The sequence below is a fragment of the Ilyonectria robusta genome, assembly GCF_021365365.1.
Source record: "Ilyonectria robusta strain PMI_751 chromosome Unknown BGZ61scaffold_19, whole genome shotgun sequence".
Lineage (NCBI taxonomy): Eukaryota > Fungi > Ascomycota > Sordariomycetes > Hypocreales > Nectriaceae > Ilyonectria > Ilyonectria robusta.
Window position 1 is genome coordinate 927,182 of NW_025764453.1, and position 19,755 is coordinate 946,936.

The following is a 19,755-nucleotide window of genomic DNA, read 5'->3' on the forward strand; positions in this document are numbered from 1 at the left end:
GGGAGCGATCTTCAATGTGCGTCCGTCGCGAACATTGCGGTCTCGAAGACAAGCGGGAGCTACTCTCTTCCCTCATATCTTACCTAATGATTGGTTGACTTACTAGCGTTATTTTTTCTTCTGGATAAGACTTTTGAAAGAGCCCTCCGTAGCTCTGCCGTCAATCCGTTTCCCCGTCCATTCGTTTAAGAACAAACAGGCCCGAACGTCGGTACGAAATACAAAGTACCTTTCGCCCACTGTCCGGACTCCATATCTTGGCTACAGGTACCTTAGGTTGTTCCTGCCTGTCGTCCTGGATTCTCCCCCCACATCGGCTCGGCACTTTCTTGTCTCTTGCCTGTCATCCATCTACCTATTTATTGACTTTTTCCTTCACCCTTTTGAAAACTTGCTTTCTCACCACGCCGTCTTACACTTGCGGTAACAGCCACGTTTGAGTTCGAGTCGATGTGCAATTTATTCCCGAGGGCCAACTAAATCGCGACCGTTGGGTTGTGGACCGCCCTTGCATCATCCTCGTCGTCAGCGCGCATCTCCAGACTCAGACAAAAAAGACTCTTCTACAACTTCGCCATGCATCTCCAATAGCCATTGCTGTGGCCCCTTTACCTCCCTCTTCCTCGGACCCCTCACCATCTCCCCATTCTCTCCTTGTCAATCCCATTATCCTCATCCTGTTCTCCTCTTTGGTCTCTCCACTTCCCTCTCGCGAATTGTCGCCACTCGCCTGCTCTCTCTTATACCCCTAGTCTCGCAAATCTCTCACTCACTTTCGCCCTCCCTCGCCTTATTAGTTGCAGCATTCACACCCACTCACACCCGCACAACCTTATACCTCTGCCAAGAAAGTCTACCGCGACATCCTCCCCCTTGGCCCTTGGGCATTTGCCCGGCTCAGAAGGCCCCGCATTCTTGACCACTGTGATTGAGGTGACCTCGTCCTCACCACCACGCACGCACACACGAGATCCCTCCAGCCAGGCCAAACATGGCCCATGTCGTGGACGCGGAGCCTCAAAAACGAAAGCGTGACGTCGACGACGCCGGTGGCCATCCAGGCCGTCCTCCGCATCCACTCCAGCCAGGTAAGTTTCATGCGCCAGCGCTTCGCCGTCATCTCGTGTCCCGTGCCTCGCCGTCAGACATGCTCCATCTGTAGTATGAAGCAGGATTCGTCCGCTTGATCAACTATTTGTGTGCCTGCCCATTGTCTCTGCATCTGTCTACCGGCCTGTATCACCCATCGGCGCGCGAGGAGTCCATCTGTTGACGATTCATCGTCCACCATCCTCTCCGAGGTCAACCTGTTGCGTCGCGCCTCCAGGACGCCCATTCCTCGTGCTTCATTTTCGACTTGCTCCCTTGGCGAATTGGCAAAGCTTATGACCTACCTGGGAGGATGTGCTAACTCGACATCAAGGCGTGCCTGGCTACATTCACTATCTACCGAGGTCGAACTCCTCACATCTGAGCCTTGTCCAGGGCGATGGCGACACATTTGCTGACATCATTGGCCTTATCGGCGAGTACGAAAGTAGGGACCCGATAATTCTCTGTTCTCATCTTGTCGGAAGTTGATGGACGATTATAGATGTTTTAGACCGGCATGAGAGTCTCGCTGCAAGCCTCGGGGCCAAACTGACGGGCCCACGCCTGCTCAGGGGGATTGAGAAGTTCTTTGACGGACCCATCAAGACCACCCCTCTCCAGCACTTCTCCAACACTATCAGCTGGCTCGATGTTGTCACATACGCCCGATCCAATCCCAAGGAGTTTTCTCTGACGCACAAGCCCGACGGCTCACGCTGGTGTCAGTTCGTCCTCAATGGGGTACAGGTCGAGATCACAGAGGATGACTGGCGCCTGGTCTGGTCTGGCGCCTTAGACCGATTCCCGCTAGATCAGCCCCTCGAAGAAGATGAGGCGGCAGAGCTCGCGACACTAGACATCCTCGAGCAGAGGACATCAATTCTTTACAAGAAGGCCGATGAAGTGGCAGCAAGGGCACGCATCCTAAATCACAGGCTCGGTCACCGAAAACAGGATATACATCGATGTCGTAGCACCCAAGAACAAACGTCGTCCAGATTCTCGTCCGCAAACCCCAGCCACCGAGGCGCCAACTTTAACCTGGCCTACGATCTCCACGCAGATCTTCTCCAGCAGTTTATCGCAGCTTCAGCCTCCCCACCACCGTCCCGGGCAGCTTCTGCGGTTGGAGGTTCGTTGGCCAACTTCGGTCCACGGTCGCCATCTCACAACACTTCCCATGCTTATGCTCCTCCAAGCTCAAGTGACCGAAATGGGACAGGAAACACTACCGAGACAACGGGACAACCTGTCGTGGACAGTCGAGCGGAGGTCTTTCGATCAGTCATCACGCAAAGGACAGACCAACTAGGCAAGGGGGAGGTAATCAATCCGCCATGTGACCGATGTCGACGACTCAAAGTGCAATGTGTCAAGCATTTGACAGCATGTGTGGGATGCACGAAGAAGCATGCCAAGTGCAGTTGGAAGACGGTCACGGAGGAAGAGATGGAACGACTCAGGCATGAAATGACCATGAAGGATTGTGGATATGTGGACGTGGAAGAAGATGGCGGATCCGACGCCTCTGAGGTGAGGGATGTCCGGGCGGATCGTCTCGGAGACAGACAGGAAGCGGGTCAGATGTCGGGCGAGGTGACACCAGGCACAGCCGGGTCGATAGCAAAGGACGGTGGCTCGCAGCCACCAAGTCGAGAAGGGGGCCGCCTAACAACATTGGAGCCACCTACTTCTATACCAATGACCAGGTTTGACCTGAGTGCCGAGAGACATCGGCTGAGTCTGGGCGTGGGATCGTCTGTTGGGGAGGCCGCTGATCGGACATCTGAATTGCCCCAGCCAGGTCACGGCCTGCCTGTTGTCGCAACGGCGAGCACCACAACAACGACTAATGCGCCTCGAAGTAGCGATGTCTCGTTGAATGCGTCACCCAGCTAGGCCATGTGTCTGTGCTTCAAGAGAGGATGTTGTTAGATAAGGAGGCACAGACAGCTAGCTACGAAGAAACGTTTGTCCATGATCAAGTCAAGTTGTTTCAGTTGGACGTGATTGCCTGCATGTCCATGACCCCTACAACTATGGCCCTTTGGTAAGTGCATGCATGACGTACCGTACAGTGTATGCCGGTGCCATGTAGTGTAGCACGTACTACATATTCTCCCAATGAATTGGCACACTCTACAAAGGCTGGCGCAGGAAGTTTGACACCTTCAATAGTATCTAGACAGCCCCCCATACAGTATGATCCGCGACCGATCAACTACCGAAGATGAGCAATAGCGGCGGAGCTTTAACTAATGCATGTCATGACTTCAAGAAGTTGTTAAACTTACTGCATCAGCTTTTATTGTATCTCTATATATCGGCTTTTCAACAAGTGATAGACCATCAGACTGCACTACTTCAGCAAGCTCAGCTATCAGCATGTCATCTACATCGGCGCTTAGCTGTGCCAATTTATTGCGAGAATACGTAGTATGAAGGGCAATAATTCTGTCCTGGCCGGACCCGGAGCCCCGGACCCACCCGGGATGGCCTGGCCCATGCCACGCGGGACGAGGCGGCGCGTGTGGCTCGTGAGTCGTCCAGTCGCAATCCGCAGAGAAAAAAAGTTGGATCTAGTCTTCGAGGCGGCCCAAAGTGGCCATGCCAGCTGCTCTGCTCCTGCATGAGTGCTGAAATAATCATCTTGATTTTTTTTTCCTTTTCTCATCACCACACGCACTCTCTCTCCTCACGACGATTCAAACGACCCTTTGATGCTATGGGCCAGCAAAAGTAGAGAGTGGTTGCCTTTGTCCTGAATAATCGAATCCCGCACTGCGTCTCCGTCTTGTCACCGACCGTCCCGGGCGCAAAGTCACCTCCAAATACTGCAACACTCGAGACGACAGCGAATTGAGACGAAACCGATCCAAACAGAGCCATGACGGCTGCTTCCCAAATGACAATCCCCCAATCTACGACCTTGGTCGCCGCCCACGATGAGCGGGCCTTCCACCACACCAAAACTCCCCGAGATCACGCCGCCCTCATACAGTCGAGAGAGACCGGCGATGTCCTTCCCGACGACACCATTGTGCAGGGCAATGTCAAGGCTTTGCCTTTTGCTAAGTCATGGGTGCACATGGTAGCCGGCGCGTACGTCCAACTCTTTGCGCTCTGCAACTGTACAACTGGAGACAGAAAGCTGACAGACATGCCCAATCTCTAGAGCCGGTGGCATGACGGCCGCAACCCTCACAGCTCCCCTCGACGTCCTCAAGACACGACTGCAGTCCGACTTCTACCAGGCCCAGATCCGCGTCACTCGCCAGGCCCAGATGCAAGCTCTTGGCTCCGTCAATCCCGCCCGCGCCGCCCTCTACCATCTCAACGACACCCTCCAGATTCTCGGCTCCGTATACAAGACTGAGGGGTGGCGGGCCCTGTTCAAGGGCCTCGGCCCCAATCTCGTCGGCGTCATCCCCGCCCGCAGCATCAATTTCTACGTCTACGGCAACGGCAAGCGCCTCATCTCCCAGTATGGCAACCAAGGCCAGGAGGCCCCTTGGGTTCACCTCACGGCCGGTGTCGCCGCCGGTGTCGTCACCTCGACCATTACGAATCCCATCTGGATGGTGAAAACCCGCCTGCAGCTGGACAAGAACGTCTCGGAGCGCAGTGGGGGTTCCACAATGCGCCAGTACCGCAACAGCTACGACTGCGTGCGCCAGATCCTGCGGGACGAGGGCCTCGGGAGCCTCTACCGCGGTATGAGCGCCAGCTACCTCGGTGTCGTCGAGTCGACCATGCAGTGGATGCTGTACGAGCAGATGAAGGTCGCCCTCGCCCGCCGGGAAGCTGAGATCGTGCGCACTGGGAGGGACAAGACATGGTGGGACAAGACGCTGGAATGGACGGGCAATGCCGGCGCTGCTGGCGGTGCGAAGCTGGTGGCTGCCGTCATCGCCTATCCTCACGAGGTGCGCTTTTCTTGATATCCCCTCCCGTTTCTGCCGATTGCAGACATACTGACTCGATGAATAGGTTGCGCGAACACGACTACGACAGGCGCCCATGGACAACGGCCTCCCCAAGTACACCGGCCTGATGCAGTGCTTCAAGCTCGTCTGGATCGAGGAGGGCCTGATGGGTCTCTATGGCGGCTTGACGCCCCATCTCATGCGCACCGTGCCCAGCGCAGCCATCATGTTCGGCATGTACGAGGGTATCCTTCGCCTCTTCCACACGCCTGCCTAGAGGCAAGACACGACGAAAGGGCTGAAGTGACGACACCGACAAGAAGGGTTTTTGACGAAAATATAAGCCACCACAGACTCCTCTGTTCTTGGCTCGTCACATTGTAACATCACTGGAAAACGAAATTCACCGCAGCTGGAAGGGGAGAGAAGACATTCCGCTCTTGGGTCCCCTCATCTCTGGATATGGCGCCACGACCACCATGTATAATATTAGTACTTTCCCGGTTCTAGAGGAACCGGAGCCACCAAAAATCACGACACAGAAAGGGGAAGGACAAGCATTTTTAGGCGTCTCGATATTGTGGCGTTTGGCTGGCAGGCTCGGGGCAGCCTTGTAGACGAGGAGACCAAAAAACACACTCTCACATTACATGTACAATTAGGGGCGCAATTTTGCGTATGCCCTGCTCCGCATGGACATTCAACGCTTATTTACCATGTACCACCACCATGATGTACGCATAGGACATATAACATTTCCAACTTCCGCTGGGCGTTTTGTTTAGGGGATAGCAATCTGACGCTGGATATGAACACGTGCAAACATTCCGCTTTGGTTCGGGGGTGCCTTGCTTTTTTCTCTTCAAGTGAATGGCAATGTTTCGTCAGGATTGACGAGAAGTGCAGCAAGATACAGGAAAAAATGGTATCCCAACGCCCCCCCTCCCTCCAAATTGAAGCAGCAGCCGTGGTACTGCCAAAATGTGGTACAACCAAGAAAAAAGACAAGAAGACGGGAATCGTGGATGACCAACGAGGGCTAAACTGAAGCAAAGGACCGACCTGGTATTCCCACGAGCGGGATAAGCGGGACAGACAGAAGGCTATATACGGGTTGGAGGTAAAGACTAAGGGGGAGAATGGTCCTTTTAACATGTCCTCTCTCCCCTTGTCGCCCACCTTTGAGTCCACCCCCTCTCTGCGGCATTCTCTTGGAGGGTGATCATCTAGTGGTGCGAGAGATACTCAAGGGGGGTATCTCGTTGGCGTGTGGGTTGTTGTCGCTTGCGGAGCTTCCGGGGAGTTCGGGGGGCGGAAGAGGAAGCAGAAGTGGAATAAGAGGATATGGTGATCAAGGACCATATAAGGCGACGGGGTCACCAAGCATTACGGTCCCAGTTGGGGTCTGTCAAGGTCAGTCAGTGAGTTTACGGTCCGTATCCACGTCCAGTGCGTCACATTGATGCCGTCATGCCAAATTCGCGCGATATCAGCAGGGAGGGGCGCTTACCCTGGACAAAGGCAGCCAGGACCTTGCTGCCGGTCTGCAACAGCGGGTGGCCGACGACAATCTTGAGGAACTTCTCGAGCCCCGCACGGCGACCCTCGATGACGTCGTCACTGAAGCGGTTGGTGAAGACCTTGCCGGGGAGCGGCGGGATGGTGACGCGAGCGCTTTCGCGCTCGAGAATGTCGCGAAAGTACTCAAAATCGGAGTAGCGGCGGCGGACGCTGCTCTGGCGCAGCTTGAAGGCGGGGATGTTGGTGCGACACATGATCTCGTAGTCGGTGTACATGTTGCGCCCCATGCCGTGGGTTCGGGGGTTGCGAACCTAGATCGCAGGCGACGTGGGTTAGTGAACTGTTGGTGAGGTCTTGTCGACTTGGCGCGATCTGGAGATGGTCTTGCGACACTATTTCGCGAGGTCGCGGGGGCGAAGCCGAGGGGACACGGGAGCAGCACGGTAGGCGGGGAAGCTCACCTCAATCTCGAGAAAGTTCTCGGGGGGGCCGTAGATCTCGTCGAAGCTCTGCTGGCGAGTATCGGGCATGGACTGGAGGATCGGGCGATGCAGTCCCTTGGGCGACTCGGGGTCGGTGCCGGCGCTGTGGCCGGGATCCTGATCGGGCGCCAGTTTGGCGGTGTTTGGGGGTTCAATAGCCGGGGATCACCGGCAGAGGGGAGAAAGCAGGTTGCGCCGGTGGTATGGCGTTGAGAGCGAGGGGATTCGCGGTGTTGGGTGGTGGTGGGAGTGGTGGTTGGTGGTGGGTTTTGTCGCGGCTGCAAAGCGAACGAGGACGGGATCAGATGGAGAGGTTCGCCGATGACAGAGCAGATCAGACGGAGGCGGGCGGCTTTGGTGGGGGGCTGTGTCTCTCTGCGAGGAGCTTAGGAAGGCGGGGACATTGAAGGTGGGCTTGGCACTTGCTCCCAAGTTGGCCAATGGGTTCAGCCGTTTTTGGGTAGGGATATCAAGAACTGGGCTAAGACCTTCCTTATTGACCTCTTTTAATGAATCCGCATCCGGGATATAGCTTCTGGTGAGTGCTTGGTATTGCCCACACCACATATATATCAATTGTCTTTCATCCACAGGTGCTGGATTATCGTTGGCTTTAACGACATCTTCGTGTCGGGAACGAGGCCTAGCTGAGCTGGCGTATCTTGCCATTGCTATCTCACTGGTGGAACGGAGGATGTAATATTTCAGCCATGTCTGTTCATACTCTGGTCTTCGTCTCGCGGTTGCGATTATCAGATCTACTCCCTGGACGACAAGCGTCCTGCATCTATCTGAGCGAGGGGGCGGGTATGCAACTATGTATTATAGGTAATGTACAGTACATTGGTACATGATTCACACTCTACTCGTCTCATCCGGCGAGGGGCGTGTCTGGTTACTCAGAATTGGCGTCGGCAGACATCGCGTCCACAGCCTCGATATGTATCCCCTCCTCGGTCTTGATGACAATACTGCGATGATCTCAACCTCCCCACGCAAGGCAAACTATTCCCTTCTCCTTCCCATCGCTTGCAGGTCGGCCTCTCCAGGGAGGATTGGAGCTGAAACAAGACATATGAGTCCCCGAAATCACGAAATTCAAACGCCAGATGTGCCTCACCTTGGGCCATGACTACCAACGCCAAACAATCTCTCGTGTACCCAGGGCTTTTGATGCTGAGAAGGGGCTTTGAGACATTCATCCCCCGAAGGCCACCGTGGTGGCAGGTCCCAGCGCAGATAAGGATCGGGGGTTTCTTGCACTAGACTTTCCCTCATTGGACCGTCATTTGGGTGGATTGACACCGTCGCCAGGTCGGATGATGGTTCACTTCTTGTCGGCAAACTTCTGGTGGATGGCGCGAATCTGTTCCTCGACGTTGACATTCTGCATATGACCGAGTTGTGCCTGTGCCTTGACGTCTGGGTTGCCATCGAAACTGTGGATGGCGGCCTTCTTCCTACGGGCAAGCTCATCCTCGGAAAGAGCCTGTCCGGTGACGGGGTCGAAGACATCGCTTCGCTGGCTGGCGAGGCGCTTGAGGTTGTTGGCCACATCGACGTGGGATAGAGTCGAAGCGGAGTAGCGAGAGTCGGCCTTGGCCTTTTGTTCCTTCCAGCTCGGGTCCAGGAGCTCGACTAAGTGGATTATTAGCGTCTGTTCATTCTAACGAAGGGTATATCGGGACTTACTTCGCATGTGGGCTTCGAGCTCGTTCATGGGGATCTGCTGTTTGCAGTTGGGACACAAGGCCATCTGGGCACCCTGCCTGTTGGCAGCCTTCTGCGCTGCGCGCGGCACGTAGTTCTCTTTGATCTTCATCGGAGCACCACCACCACGAGCCTCGGTATGTGCCTGCTGCTTCCTGGCCTGCGCCTCTGCGCGCTCCTGGATCCGGCGCTCCTCTTCCTCCTCTTGGGCAGATCGGTGCGGTTGTTGCGGCCCTGAGGGGTAGAGTTGTGAGGGTGGAGGCATCTGGGGCTGGTAGACTGGCTGCTGAGGGGCGAATCCGGGGTGGACGGGGAGGGCATAGGGTTGCGCGACAGCAGGGGATGCGTTGTAGGCGGTGTCCTCGCCGGGCATGGCCTCTTCAATGCGCAGATTGGAGCTAATGGAGGCGTTGTTTCGTTCTTCAAGGGAGGCGTACTGGAGCTCGGATAGGTTGGTCGGAGGTGGTAGGTTGGTCTGCTCGTCTGCGTCGTTGAATGTGATTGTTTCCACGACGACGAAATCTCCCCAGTCGATCTGGGCGAAATCCGCCTTCTCCTTCTCTTCCTCCTCTTCCTTCTTCTGCCGCTCGGACTCCTGGAACTTGATATACTCGGCTCGCTGCTTGGCGCGGTTGAGGACAAGGAACTTGTCTTCGATATTGGTCTCTAGACCCTTCATGCGCTCCTCCTGCAGCTTTCCACCCTCGCCACCAAGTCCGCTCGCCCTCAAGAGTGTGGTATACTGGTCGATGATGTGCTGGAAGAAGTTGTGAAAGGTGTGGTTGGGGATGAGGAACTGGAACTGAGGGTTGCCAGCCTCGCGCTGGGCCAGCTGGGTCATGAACTGGCGGCCGTTCTTGGCGACAAAAAGCGCTGCTAGGCGAATGACGTCTAGATCCTTCTGGTTGATCCTGGGCATGCGCGCAGAGAACTGGAAGTCCGGAGGCTTAGGCGGGCCCTGCGGCTTCTCGGGCGCGGAGCCCGCGTCCTCAGCGCGACCAGCCGCAATGGCAGTCCCTCGACCGGCCTTGACCTCGTTGAGGCGCCATTGATAGAAGGGGTGATAGGCATCGGTGGGGTTAAGGAAGCTGAACTTTGGGTTCTGGCGCTCCTTGTCGCGGATGCGATCCTCGAAGACGCTACCGTTGCGCGCGACGTAGCCGGCCGTCTTCTCGAGGACATTGCGGATCTCGCGAGGGGGGAGGACGACGCCGGCCGGGGGCTTGATGTCGTCGAGGACGGTGGAATCGCCGTTTGTTGCGACAGCTGCCATGGTTGACACGTCTGTCTCTTCTGATGTCGTCGCGAAGGGTTTGGCGAAACGTGCCTTGGACCCAGCTAGGAAATTTCGAGATGCGTATGGCTAACGCGAAGCTTTGTCGGATAAATAGTTGATCCGGCACAGGGTGTCAGAGCTGAAGAGCGCCATCCTCCGCCATCTTCAGCCAGCACCAGCCACCTAGGATGAGGGCAATTGGGACGGCATGTGAATGGACTGACAGTGAGACATTGCACGGTGTTGATTGGTACACACGAGATCGGGACAGTGTACGGAGTACGCAGCCCTTGGTTGGCTTCCTTGAGTAAATTCTAAGGTATGATGCAATCCATGTTGTGCTGTGGAGGTTCCAACGGCGGTCATGGCTGCTTACCTAACGTTAACAGCCAGCTCCATATCTGCATCCTGCTCATGTCTGGTTCTAGGATAGCTCCAGGGGGCAGTCAATAGTGCTTCAGTAGTCTTCTAGTCTATTCATAATTAAGTCGCAAGTCTACCAGGAGACGCGTCTGGATCAAGTCCAACTCCACCCTGGGCATGTTCATGTTTGGGGCCAAACCATTGGCAGGCCGTACGAAGTAGAATTGACGGAATAGGGGCTTCGTTTCTGTCGGTCAGCTTGGAAGTGCTGCAGTCCACATGTCAGACGGCGCCGGTTGAGCTGCCTGTAAAAAAGCCACCTTACAGCGCAGTTACCCCTGTTGCGGCTGAAGTAACACTAGGGATGTAAGTACCTGCAGTGGCGTCCCCCCTGGTCTCTTGCAACGTATCATGTACGACCAACGCCGTTTCCAGAGCGCGCAGCAATTGAAATACGTGGGATTCCATTTTCAGCTGGGGCGGTGGGACGAGATGGCCGTTAATGGAGGCACGCAACTCGTAAAGAAACAAAGGGAGAAACGGTGTCTCTGAGCTCCTTGTTTCAACGAGGCGTCCCTTGATAAGTTGCCGTCAGATCCTTTGCAGGGGTTTGACCGCCGCAGTGGCCCGTAAGTGCTCCAGGAAGGCTAGGACCAGTATTAGCGGGCCCCCGGGGCTTTTTATAGGGCAGACGGGGGTGGGTTTGGGGGGAAAGGGAGCCTGGGACATGCTGGGATATGCTGGGACAGCTGGGACGAGCCCCGGGTGGGCTTAGCGGGGACTCTGGGAACGAGCCGAAAAGGCCACTGTAGCTACAATTTCTGGCACTTGGACGCGTGGGTTGAGAGGATCCCATCGCCAGTCGGCCGGTCGCACGCGCGTTGCATCCCCTGATTCTTCGTGTCCAAGTCGGGACTCTGCTTATCCCTCCTCCTTTTTCATCCTCGATCGCCTCTCGCCATCGCCTCTCCCACCCATCCCGGAAGGCCTGCTGCGATTGACCGTTTGCCGGGTGTTTGTTGTCTTCTTGTCCTCTTCTATTTCCTTTTTCCTGCATCAGCCACTGATGAGGATTCTTTAATCTCTTCCTTTACTCTCTTTTGACTGCCCCCACCCATCACCAACCATCGATCGATCGCTTCACGCACCGCACCTCAGGCGCCTGCGACTACGAGACACGACCTCGTTCCTCTACAACTCCTTGCGAGTCGAGCCCATCCGAGCCGAGTTCCCTAGCTGTCCTCGTCTGCCATGGCTCGTTCCACGCGGGGCAAAAGTCCCCAGCCGCCGGCCAAGGGACAACGAGGCAAGAGTCCTCAACCGCCGGCCAAGGGACAACGCGGTAGAAGTCCTCAGCCTCCTGTCAAGGCACAGCAACTGCAGCCGCCGCCGGTGCAGCAACTGCCACAGCAGCCCCAGCGGCAGTCGGAGCCTGTTGCTAAGCCTGTTGCTAAGTCCAAGTCCAAGTCAGGCAAGAAGAAGATCACCTCGTACCAGTCTGAGGGCGTCGAGGACAACGATGTCTTCTTGCTCCCCGTCTCCGACTACTGGATGGTCCTCTCCGTTACCATTCTTGCCACGATTGTCCGTGTCTTCAAGATCTTCCAGCCCACCAGCGTCGTTTTCGATGAGGTCCAGTAAGTCACAATGCTCCCATGCGCATCCCCTTTCCCGGCCCTGTCCGCGAGATGAACTTTCCCGCTGACCATGATGTCTCCCCGAACAGCTTCGGCGGTTTCGCTTCCAAGTACATCAAGGGCAAGTTCTTTATGGACGTCCACCCGCCCCTGGCCAAGATGCTCATCGCTCTGACCGGATGGATTGCCGGCTTCGACGGCAAGTTCGACTTCAAGGAGATTGGCAAGGACTACCTCGAGCCCGGTGTCCCCTACGTCGCCATGCGCATGTTCCCCGCCATCTGCGGTGTCTTGCTCGCCCCCTGCATGTTCCTCACCCTCAAGGCTGTCGGTTGCCGTACCATGACAGCTACCTTGGGTGCTGGCCTCATTATCTTCGGTGCGATTCCTCCTAGTCCTCGCGCGCGCCCTCGCCGAGACCTAAATGCACCCCCTCGAGGTCGCTTACTGACATCGTCCCGTTGCAGAGAACGGTCTTCTGACCCAGGCCCGCCTGATCCTCCTCGATTCGCCTCTGGTTGCCGCCACTGCTTTCACAGCTCTTGCCTTTTCCTGCTTCACCAACCAGCACGAGCTAGGCCCTGAGAAGGCCTTCTCGCTAAGCTGGTGGTTCTGGCTCGTACTCACTGGTCTTGGTCTCGGCATCACTGCTAGCATCAAGTGGGTCGGCTTGTTCACCATTGCTTGGGTTGGATCCCTCACTCTAGTTCAACTCTGGGTTCTCCTCGGTGACAGCAAGAACGTCTCCATGGTTCGTAATCCCATCCCCCTTGTCCTACTTCTGATCTGCTAACTCCTCGAAGCGACTTTGGTCCAAGCACTTCGTGGCCCGTATCTTCTCCCTCATTGTCATCCCTGTCACCTTCTACATGGCCATGTTCGCCATCCACTTCGCCATTCTCAAGAACCCCGGTGACGGTGACGGTTTCATGAGCTCCGAATTTCAGGCCACTCTGAACAGCAAGGGCATGCAGGATGTCCCTGCCGATGTCATCATGGGCAGCCGCGTGAGCATTCGACATGTCAACACCCGAGGTGGCTACCTCCACTCCCACCCCCTCATGTACCCCACGGGCAGCAAGCAGCAGCAGATCACTCTCTACCCTCACAAGGACGACAACAACATCTGGCTGCTCGAGAACCAGACCCAACCCCTTGGCATTGATGGCCAGCCCATCAACGGCACCACGGCCTGGGACGCCCTTCCCGAGCCCGAGTACATCAAGCATGGCAGCGTCCTCCGCCTCTTCCATCGCCCTACCAACCGCCGCCTCCACTCCCACGATGTCCGACCCCCGATCACCGAGGCTGACTGGCAGAACGAGGTGTCTGCCTACGGCTACGAGGGTTTTGAGGGTGATGCCAACGACTACTTCCGCGTGGAGATTGTCAAGCAGCGATCTCACGGTGCCATCGCCAAGGAGCGTGTCCGCGTCATTGAGACCAAATTCCGCCTTGTCCACGTCATGACTGGCTGTGTCCTCTTCTCCCACAAGGTCAAGCTCCCTGACTGGGCTTCCGAGCAGCAGGAGGTCACCTGTGCTCGTGGTGGCACCCTTCCCAACAGCTTGTGGTATGTCGAGTTCAACGAGCACCCTCAGCTCGTGGACGGCGTTGAGAAGGTCAACTACCGTAAGCCTGGCTTCTTTGGCAAGTTCTGGGAGCTCAACAAGGTCATGTGGGCCACCAACGCTGGTCTAACCGACTCCCACGCTTGGGACTCGCGCCCTGAGTCTTGGCCCATCCTTCGCCGTGGTATCAACTTCTGGGGCAAGCACCACACCCAGGTCTACCTCATTGGCAATCCTATCATCTGGTGGTCCACCACCTTGGCCGTTGCTCTCTGGATGCTGTTCAAGGGTGTTGCCGTTCTGCGATGGCAGCGTAACTGCAACGATTACCGCCATACCACTTTCAAGCGTTTCGACTACGAGATCGGTACCTATGTTCTTGGTTGGGCCCTGCACTACTTTCCCTTCTATCTGATGAAGCGTCAACTCTTCCTCCATCACTACTTCCCGGCTCTCTACTTTGGCATCATCGCCCTGTGCCAAGTATTTGACTACCTCACTGCTCGCGTTCCCGGCATCGGCGTCCGCGAGAACCCCATCATCAACAGGATCACCGCCGTCTCCTTCCTCGTTCTCACCACGGCCGTCTTCACCCTGTTCGCTCCCCTGGCCTACGGCAGCCCCTGGACCAAGGCCGAGTGCAAGCGAGTCAAGCTCTTCACTACCTGGGACTTCGACTGCAACACTTTCTTCGATAGCGTAAGTAATTCTGAGGAAATCCCACAAAGAAAACTCCCGCATCGCCGCGGGTGACTGAGCGACATGTTCGACATGGCCTCCCTCCATGCCATGCTTGTATCTGTCGTTTGGTGTATGCACTCACAGACAACTATTTGGGCAGCTTAAAGCTAACATGCCTGATGCAGTATGACAAGTACACTCTTACTGAGGTTCCCACTGTCAGTGACGGCGCGGTGCCCACCACGGAGGTGAAGAAGGTCGAGCCTAACCAGCCCGCCCCTCCTGTTGAGAAGGCCCCCGAGGTCAAGGCCCAACAGGAGGCCGGCATCTCCGGAGCCCCTGCCATGGAGCAGCACCGAGTCATTGCCAAGGAAGAGAAGGTCGAGTACCGAGACCAGGACGGCAATCTCTTGGACCCTGAGCAGGTCAAGGCCTTGGAGGGCAAGGTTGAGTTCAAAACCAAGTACGAGACTCAGACCCGTGTTGTCGATGAGGCTGGCAACGAGCTCAACGCCCCTGAGGGCGGTTGGCCTGAGGATCTGGTTGGTGTCGCCCCTCCTCACCCCGACGTTGAGGGCGTCAACAGCGAGACTGTCAAGGGTAAGGATGAGGAGGCCGTTCCTCTTCAGAACTACCAGGCAAGCCAAGATGGTGAGAAGGAGGCCGAAGAGTCTAAGCCAAAGCCTGCCAGCGAACAGAAGGACGCCACTGCCAGCCAAGACAGCGAGAAGGAGGCCGAGGTCGTTGAGGAGTCCAAGCCTATCGTCGAGGAGTCCAAGTCTATCATCGAGGAGGCTAAGCCCATTGTCGAGGAGGCTAAGTCCATTGTCGAAGAGGCTGAGCCTGTGGTTGAGGAGTCCAAGCCCGTCGCCGAAGAGTCCGTGCCTGTCGTCGAGAACCAGGAGACGGAGGAGTCCAAGTCTGAGCCTGCCGGCGAGGAGAAGGAGGCCCCCGCTCACGAGGAGCTGTAAATGCCAACTCCACTGGGCATTTGTTGACTTCACGATGTCTCTATGTCAGCGTGGCTGATAAAGGCGGCTCCTTTTCCCGGGCCCGCTGCCACCGCTACAACCTGTGTAACATCATGTACTCATATCATCTGATGACGAATTGAGAGAGATGGGAAAAGATATTTCAAACAGCGGTTTTTTATTGGGGAGGTTGTGGGAATAAGAAACACCACTGTGAAGAAAACCCAGAAGACCAAAAAAGGGGGAGAGACGAGTTGATACCGAACCTAGATCGCCGGGCCAAGGCGTATTCTCATTTGTACCGACCTAGTTGAGGCATGTCATGTCATTTTGCGGTGGGCTTCAATGTATGATGCACTATTCCCATCTAATTAAAAATGTTTCATGTTCACAACAGCAAACTCGCAAAAGTGAAATTTGATGAAGCTAAATACCGGACCAAATGTCACTGCAGAACCAACTGACACGCTGAGTGATCGACCAAAATTAACAAAGAAAAATGCAGAAATAACTCTGGTATCATTTCTATTACTACTACGACTATTGGCACCGTCCATGTCATGACGACAGCGGATCTAGTGACTGTATGTGTAATCCAATCGTGACGCTCAGCAATGAAGACAAAAAGGGACATCTGGTCCCAGAGCAAGACCCAACCCAGCCGTAATACGCCAGCAATGAAGATGCGCGCGATCCAGAAACGCCCGTGTAACGACCAATAGTCTCAAATCATCCATCCTGTTCCCAACCAGGCCCATAACTGTCATCCGATGTATGTTGAAATCCCACCAATCTCCCGCTAATAATCGCCCTTGTTTCTCCTCTGGACCAAGGGGGGCCGAGACCAAGTAGGCAGTCCAAACAAAAGCCAAACCCATGCATGCAATCCTGTGCAGACCCAAAGCTAATATACAAAAAAAAGAATTAATACAATGCGCCACAAACGCGAGGTCAAGTGATCTGGGCCTCGGGAGGGTGCGTGATTGCTCAAGATTCCGTAGAAGGAATCGTAAGAGACAAGCGCTTCGTGTCCTCGGAACTGGCGGTGCTCTTGACCTCCAGAGACCGAACGGAGCTACGAACGCTTCTGGCTCCTTCGGTCTGGTTCGGGGGAGTACGCGGTGCCTCGATAGGCACCTTCTTGGGGATATCCCTTATTCTGTCAAGGTCCACTGGAGACGTTTCCCTCACGATAAGAATGGTTTTGTCCATCGAGTCAGGATTGGAAGAGGTACGGTCCTCGTGGCTATTACGTGGGCTCTTTTCGAGTTCCACCGATAGCCCCAACTGAGTCGCGGGAACAACACCACCACCAATCCTCGCCCAGAACATTTGGTCTCTCAACCTGACACTCTCTTCCCAGGCAGCCTTTTCATGGTCGTCGTCATCGGCCCGCCAGTGACCATCCTTAACCATGCGCAAGAAGCCCAGAAAGTCGCAAGTGGAACGGACGCGAGTGAGGCAATACTTGCAGAGGGGGTGTCGTTGAGCTGAATCAGCCTCGCTCGTTCGGAACCGGTGGTTGCGTAGGTACATCGGGTCGGAACGAGATTCGCCGCAGAGAGAACACGGATAAAACTGGGGTTTTGTCAAGGCAAGGAATGATGTGGTACCAGCAGGGACGGGCTCAACGACCAACGACCCTTCCATCATGGAGTTGACAACGGTTCGGCGAGCCAACCATGAAAGGCCAGGGGCGATGTCAAGGCGGAGAGTAGGCTCGATATCCTCAGCAAGAACACGCTTGTAGAACCTCGTGTCCTTGAGACTGGGTAGAGGGGGCATCGAGGCGTTCGAGTTGGCGCTAATAGTGGAAGCGGGGGTGTTGGGTGATTGGGGAGCGCTACCACTTGTCGGGGCGGAGGTATTCAAAGAGGTGGTGGAAGCGTTTGAGGGATGGGCACTCGAGGTCGATCCACCGAGGCCCAGCGACGTCAGAGCATTGAGGGCGCTAATGGAGCCTGATGAAACTCGGCTACTGGCACGGTTGCGGGACAGGCGGGCGAGGCTAGTGAAGTCATCGTAGGACGAGAGGTCGGTGCGCAGGACTGGTTGGACGAGGTGAGGGAAGGCAGTCGGAGGTGATGGCTCGACAGAGGCACCCCAGGGTGAGGGCGCGGGCTCATCGGTTGAGGGTCGATCATCGTCTCGGGATTCGAGTTTGCCGATACCGGGTGAAGAGGGGGCAGTGGCGTTGGTTTGATCTTCCTGTTCGGCGGCCATATGTTCCATGACGTGTTTAAGCTCGAAGAGTTGCTCCTGTTGGGACTTGAGAAGACTCTCCGAGTCGGCGAGTTGAGCTTTGAGCTGATCGTTTTTCCGTTGCAAGACTTCGTGATCTGCCTTGGCCTCCTCTTTTGCGCCTATTACCATCTTGTTAGCCTCCTCGAAGAGGGCGGCAGTCAGGTTCTCCAATTCCTGTTCGATCTTCTTCTTCTCCCTTTCCATCTCAAGACGTTTTTGTCGCTCCTCAGAGATCCTCATGTGCAGAACCTTCTTCTCAGCCTCCACGGTATGTTTTCGGATCCAGACATCACCGGCGAGCATATCGCGCTGTGAGGCATTCTGGGCCTCGAGGGAGCGAATTTGCTCACGGGCAGCTTCAAGCTCATGACGAGCGGTTGATAGGGAGTCGTCGAGGATCGTCTGGTGGTTGATAGCATTGATGAGCTTGGTGCTAAGGGTGGCTACCTCATCGTTGAGATCGGGGTGGCGACTGGGGCTCGGGGCGCCGGCGTCATCAGCCGGGCTCATAGCCCGACTCCGAGGATCTGGCAAGGTGCTCATCTCATCGTCGAAATCGGATTGAGAAGCGGAAGAAACGATAGCCAAGTGTGAGGAAGAGGAGGATTTTGACAGGACGTGGTTGGAGGCGAGAGAGGGAGCTCGGGGTCTGTGGTTGGAGGTGACGGCGATGGAGGAGAGCGAGCGAAAGTGACCCAGAGAACGGCGGTTGGGTTTTGAAGATGCGCCTCCAAGAGGCTGTGACCAGCCAGCGGCGGACATGGCGATGAATCTATTGCTTGGAAGAGGGCGATTGTCAGCAAAGCCGAGGCGGTTAGGAATGTTGGAGGAGGGGGGTGGCGTCCTGAGTCAAGGAATCCGAGACAGGAGCAAGAGGAACGAGGCGAGAAACATACGAGTCCATCGGGGCGGGCGCGTGGTCTGGATGTCAGTCGTAAACGTCTTGTGCTCTCGGCCCAGAGAGACGTGACGTGACGTGACAGATTGAATTGGCAGCCGACACACGGAAAATCGGAAGTCGGAATCGGTGGTAGGGGAGGGGGATGGGAAGATGAAATGGGGGACGGGATAGCGAGATAGAGGTGGATAGATGGATGGGAAGCGGGTGCGGATCCTCCGGCGACGGGGTGAATGACGAATGGTGAGTGGTGAGTGGTGAGCGACAAGTGACGAGTGACGAGTCGAGGTCAACGGACCGAAGAGCCAAGAGCCAAGAGAAGCCAACGACCGAAGGGGACCAAACCTGGCAGACCAAGCCAGACCAGTAGAGAGCGGCTACTGCGCGAGGACGGGCGACCCACGGGCAGACCGGGGGTTGAGCGGAGAAACGCTGTGGCTGGGTGCGAGCAAAACGAGGTAGTACGAGGCCTCTTGTTCGTGTCGCTGCTGCTGAGCCGACGGCCAGATCTGAACTTGCAGGGGTAGGTTGGAGAGCGGCCGATGATGTAGTGGGAGCTGGAACAACAAGAGGACAAGAGAATTGAAACCCGGGAAAGAGGGATGTGGCGAAGAAGAGAACCGCTCAGCAAGGACGAGGCGGAATGGGAATGAAGATGGAATTGGGGATGGAAAAATTCTAGGTTTTGAGGGGAAGAGCCAAAGAGGTACCTAAGTAGAGTAGAAGAGGAAACCGAGGAGAACGGGAAGGAAAGAAGCAAGAAGCAAGGCACTGCGCCGGCCCAATAAAGCCTGTTTGATCTCAGTGTGTTGTGCAGTACTGCAGTAGGTAGGTACTGCAGTGTGCCGCGGGATGTGCTGCGGGATGTGCTGTGCTGTGCTGTGCTCTTCGGCTCCTTCCCCATCTCCATCCATCTGCCCTCATCGCCACCAGTCGGTTACCTGCAGCTGCAGGAGGGCGAGCCGCCTGCTACCCACGAGGTGCTACGTAGTAGGTACCTCCCTGCATAGGTATCGGGTAGGTACGTGCTCGACTCATGGCAGCACGCTCACGGTACCTACAGGTAGAGTGCACTCTGCGCTGTACAGTACCCAACGTCGTATCCTGCAACACGCCCCTTCCTCGTGCTCGCTAGGAAAACGGCCATCGCTCCACGCTCTCCCCCCAAAACGGCGACCAACAAAACGGCACCGGGGCAGGAACGAGTCGAGGCCCAAGTCACCCAGCCCAATCCCAGTCCCCGCCACGAGTCGCTTCCTGGCGCCACCACATCATGACCCCGGCGCTTACCTGACGCGCTAGTCCTTGATTGGTATGGCACACAGTGGACGGGGCACTGCTCGCCTTTGCTACATTGGGATTTGCGGCCGGGTACCTTGCCAC

The 19,755-nt window shown here is 56.0% G+C and overlaps 6 protein-coding genes across 6 annotated transcripts; 3 read left to right on the top strand and 3 right to left on the bottom strand.

Moving 5' to 3' along the window:
* Positions 1 to 991: 991 nt before the first annotated feature.
* BGZ61DRAFT_552648 (uncharacterized protein) lies at positions 992 to 3,286 on the top strand (the record flags this gene model as incomplete). Its single annotated transcript, XM_046255535.1, has 4 exons — positions 992 to 1,088; positions 1,424 to 1,537; positions 1,595 to 2,404; positions 2,480 to 3,286. The coding sequence occupies 4 exons, from the start codon at positions 992 to 994 to the stop codon at positions 2,989 to 2,991; spliced, it is 1,533 nt and encodes a 510-aa protein (XP_046100532.1). The 3' UTR covers positions 2,992 to 3,286.
* Positions 3,287 to 3,997: 711 nt separating this feature from the next.
* On the top strand, positions 3,998 to 5,295 carry BGZ61DRAFT_360489 (mitochondrial carrier domain-containing protein; the record flags this gene model as incomplete). Its single annotated transcript, XM_046241176.1, has 3 exons — positions 3,998 to 4,194; positions 4,268 to 5,018; positions 5,083 to 5,295. 3 exons carry the CDS (start codon positions 3,998 to 4,000, stop codon positions 5,293 to 5,295), a joined length of 1,161 nt encoding a protein of 386 aa, XP_046100533.1.
* Positions 5,296 to 6,394: 1,099 nt separating this feature from the next.
* On the bottom strand, positions 6,395 to 7,069 carry BGZ61DRAFT_536153 (Phox homologous domain-containing protein; the record flags this gene model as incomplete). The annotated part of the gene is made up of 3 exons (XM_046254356.1): positions 6,395 to 6,423; positions 6,529 to 6,850; positions 7,001 to 7,069. The coding sequence occupies 3 exons, from the start codon at positions 7,067 to 7,069 to the stop codon at positions 6,395 to 6,397; spliced, it is 420 nt and encodes a 139-aa protein (XP_046100534.1).
* Positions 7,070 to 8,348: 1,279 nt separating this feature from the next.
* On the bottom strand, positions 8,349 to 10,004 carry BGZ61DRAFT_360521 (Pre-mRNA splicing factor PRP21 like protein-domain-containing protein; the record flags this gene model as incomplete). Its single annotated transcript, XM_046241180.1, has 2 exons — positions 8,349 to 8,659; positions 8,714 to 10,004. The coding sequence occupies 2 exons, from the start codon at positions 10,002 to 10,004 to the stop codon at positions 8,349 to 8,351; spliced, it is 1,602 nt and encodes a 533-aa protein (XP_046100535.1).
* Positions 10,005 to 11,205: 1,201 nt separating this feature from the next.
* Positions 11,206 to 15,621, top strand: BGZ61DRAFT_457857 (family 39 glycosyltransferase). The gene is made up of 5 exons (XM_046246690.1): positions 11,206 to 12,007; positions 12,097 to 12,386; positions 12,475 to 12,758; positions 12,811 to 14,277; positions 14,445 to 15,621. Exons 1-5 carry the CDS (start codon positions 11,622 to 11,624, stop codon positions 15,228 to 15,230), a joined length of 3,213 nt encoding a protein of 1,070 aa, XP_046100536.1. The 5' UTR covers positions 11,206 to 11,621; the 3' UTR covers positions 15,231 to 15,621.
* Positions 15,622 to 15,741: 120 nt separating this feature from the next.
* Positions 15,742 to 18,393, bottom strand: BGZ61DRAFT_457858 (uncharacterized protein). The gene has a single exon (XM_046246691.1). It carries the CDS (start codon positions 18,234 to 18,236, stop codon positions 16,218 to 16,220), a length of 2,019 nt encoding a protein of 672 aa, XP_046100537.1. The 5' UTR covers positions 18,237 to 18,393; the 3' UTR covers positions 15,742 to 16,217.
* Between the last annotated feature and the right edge of the window lie 1,362 nt (positions 18,394 to 19,755).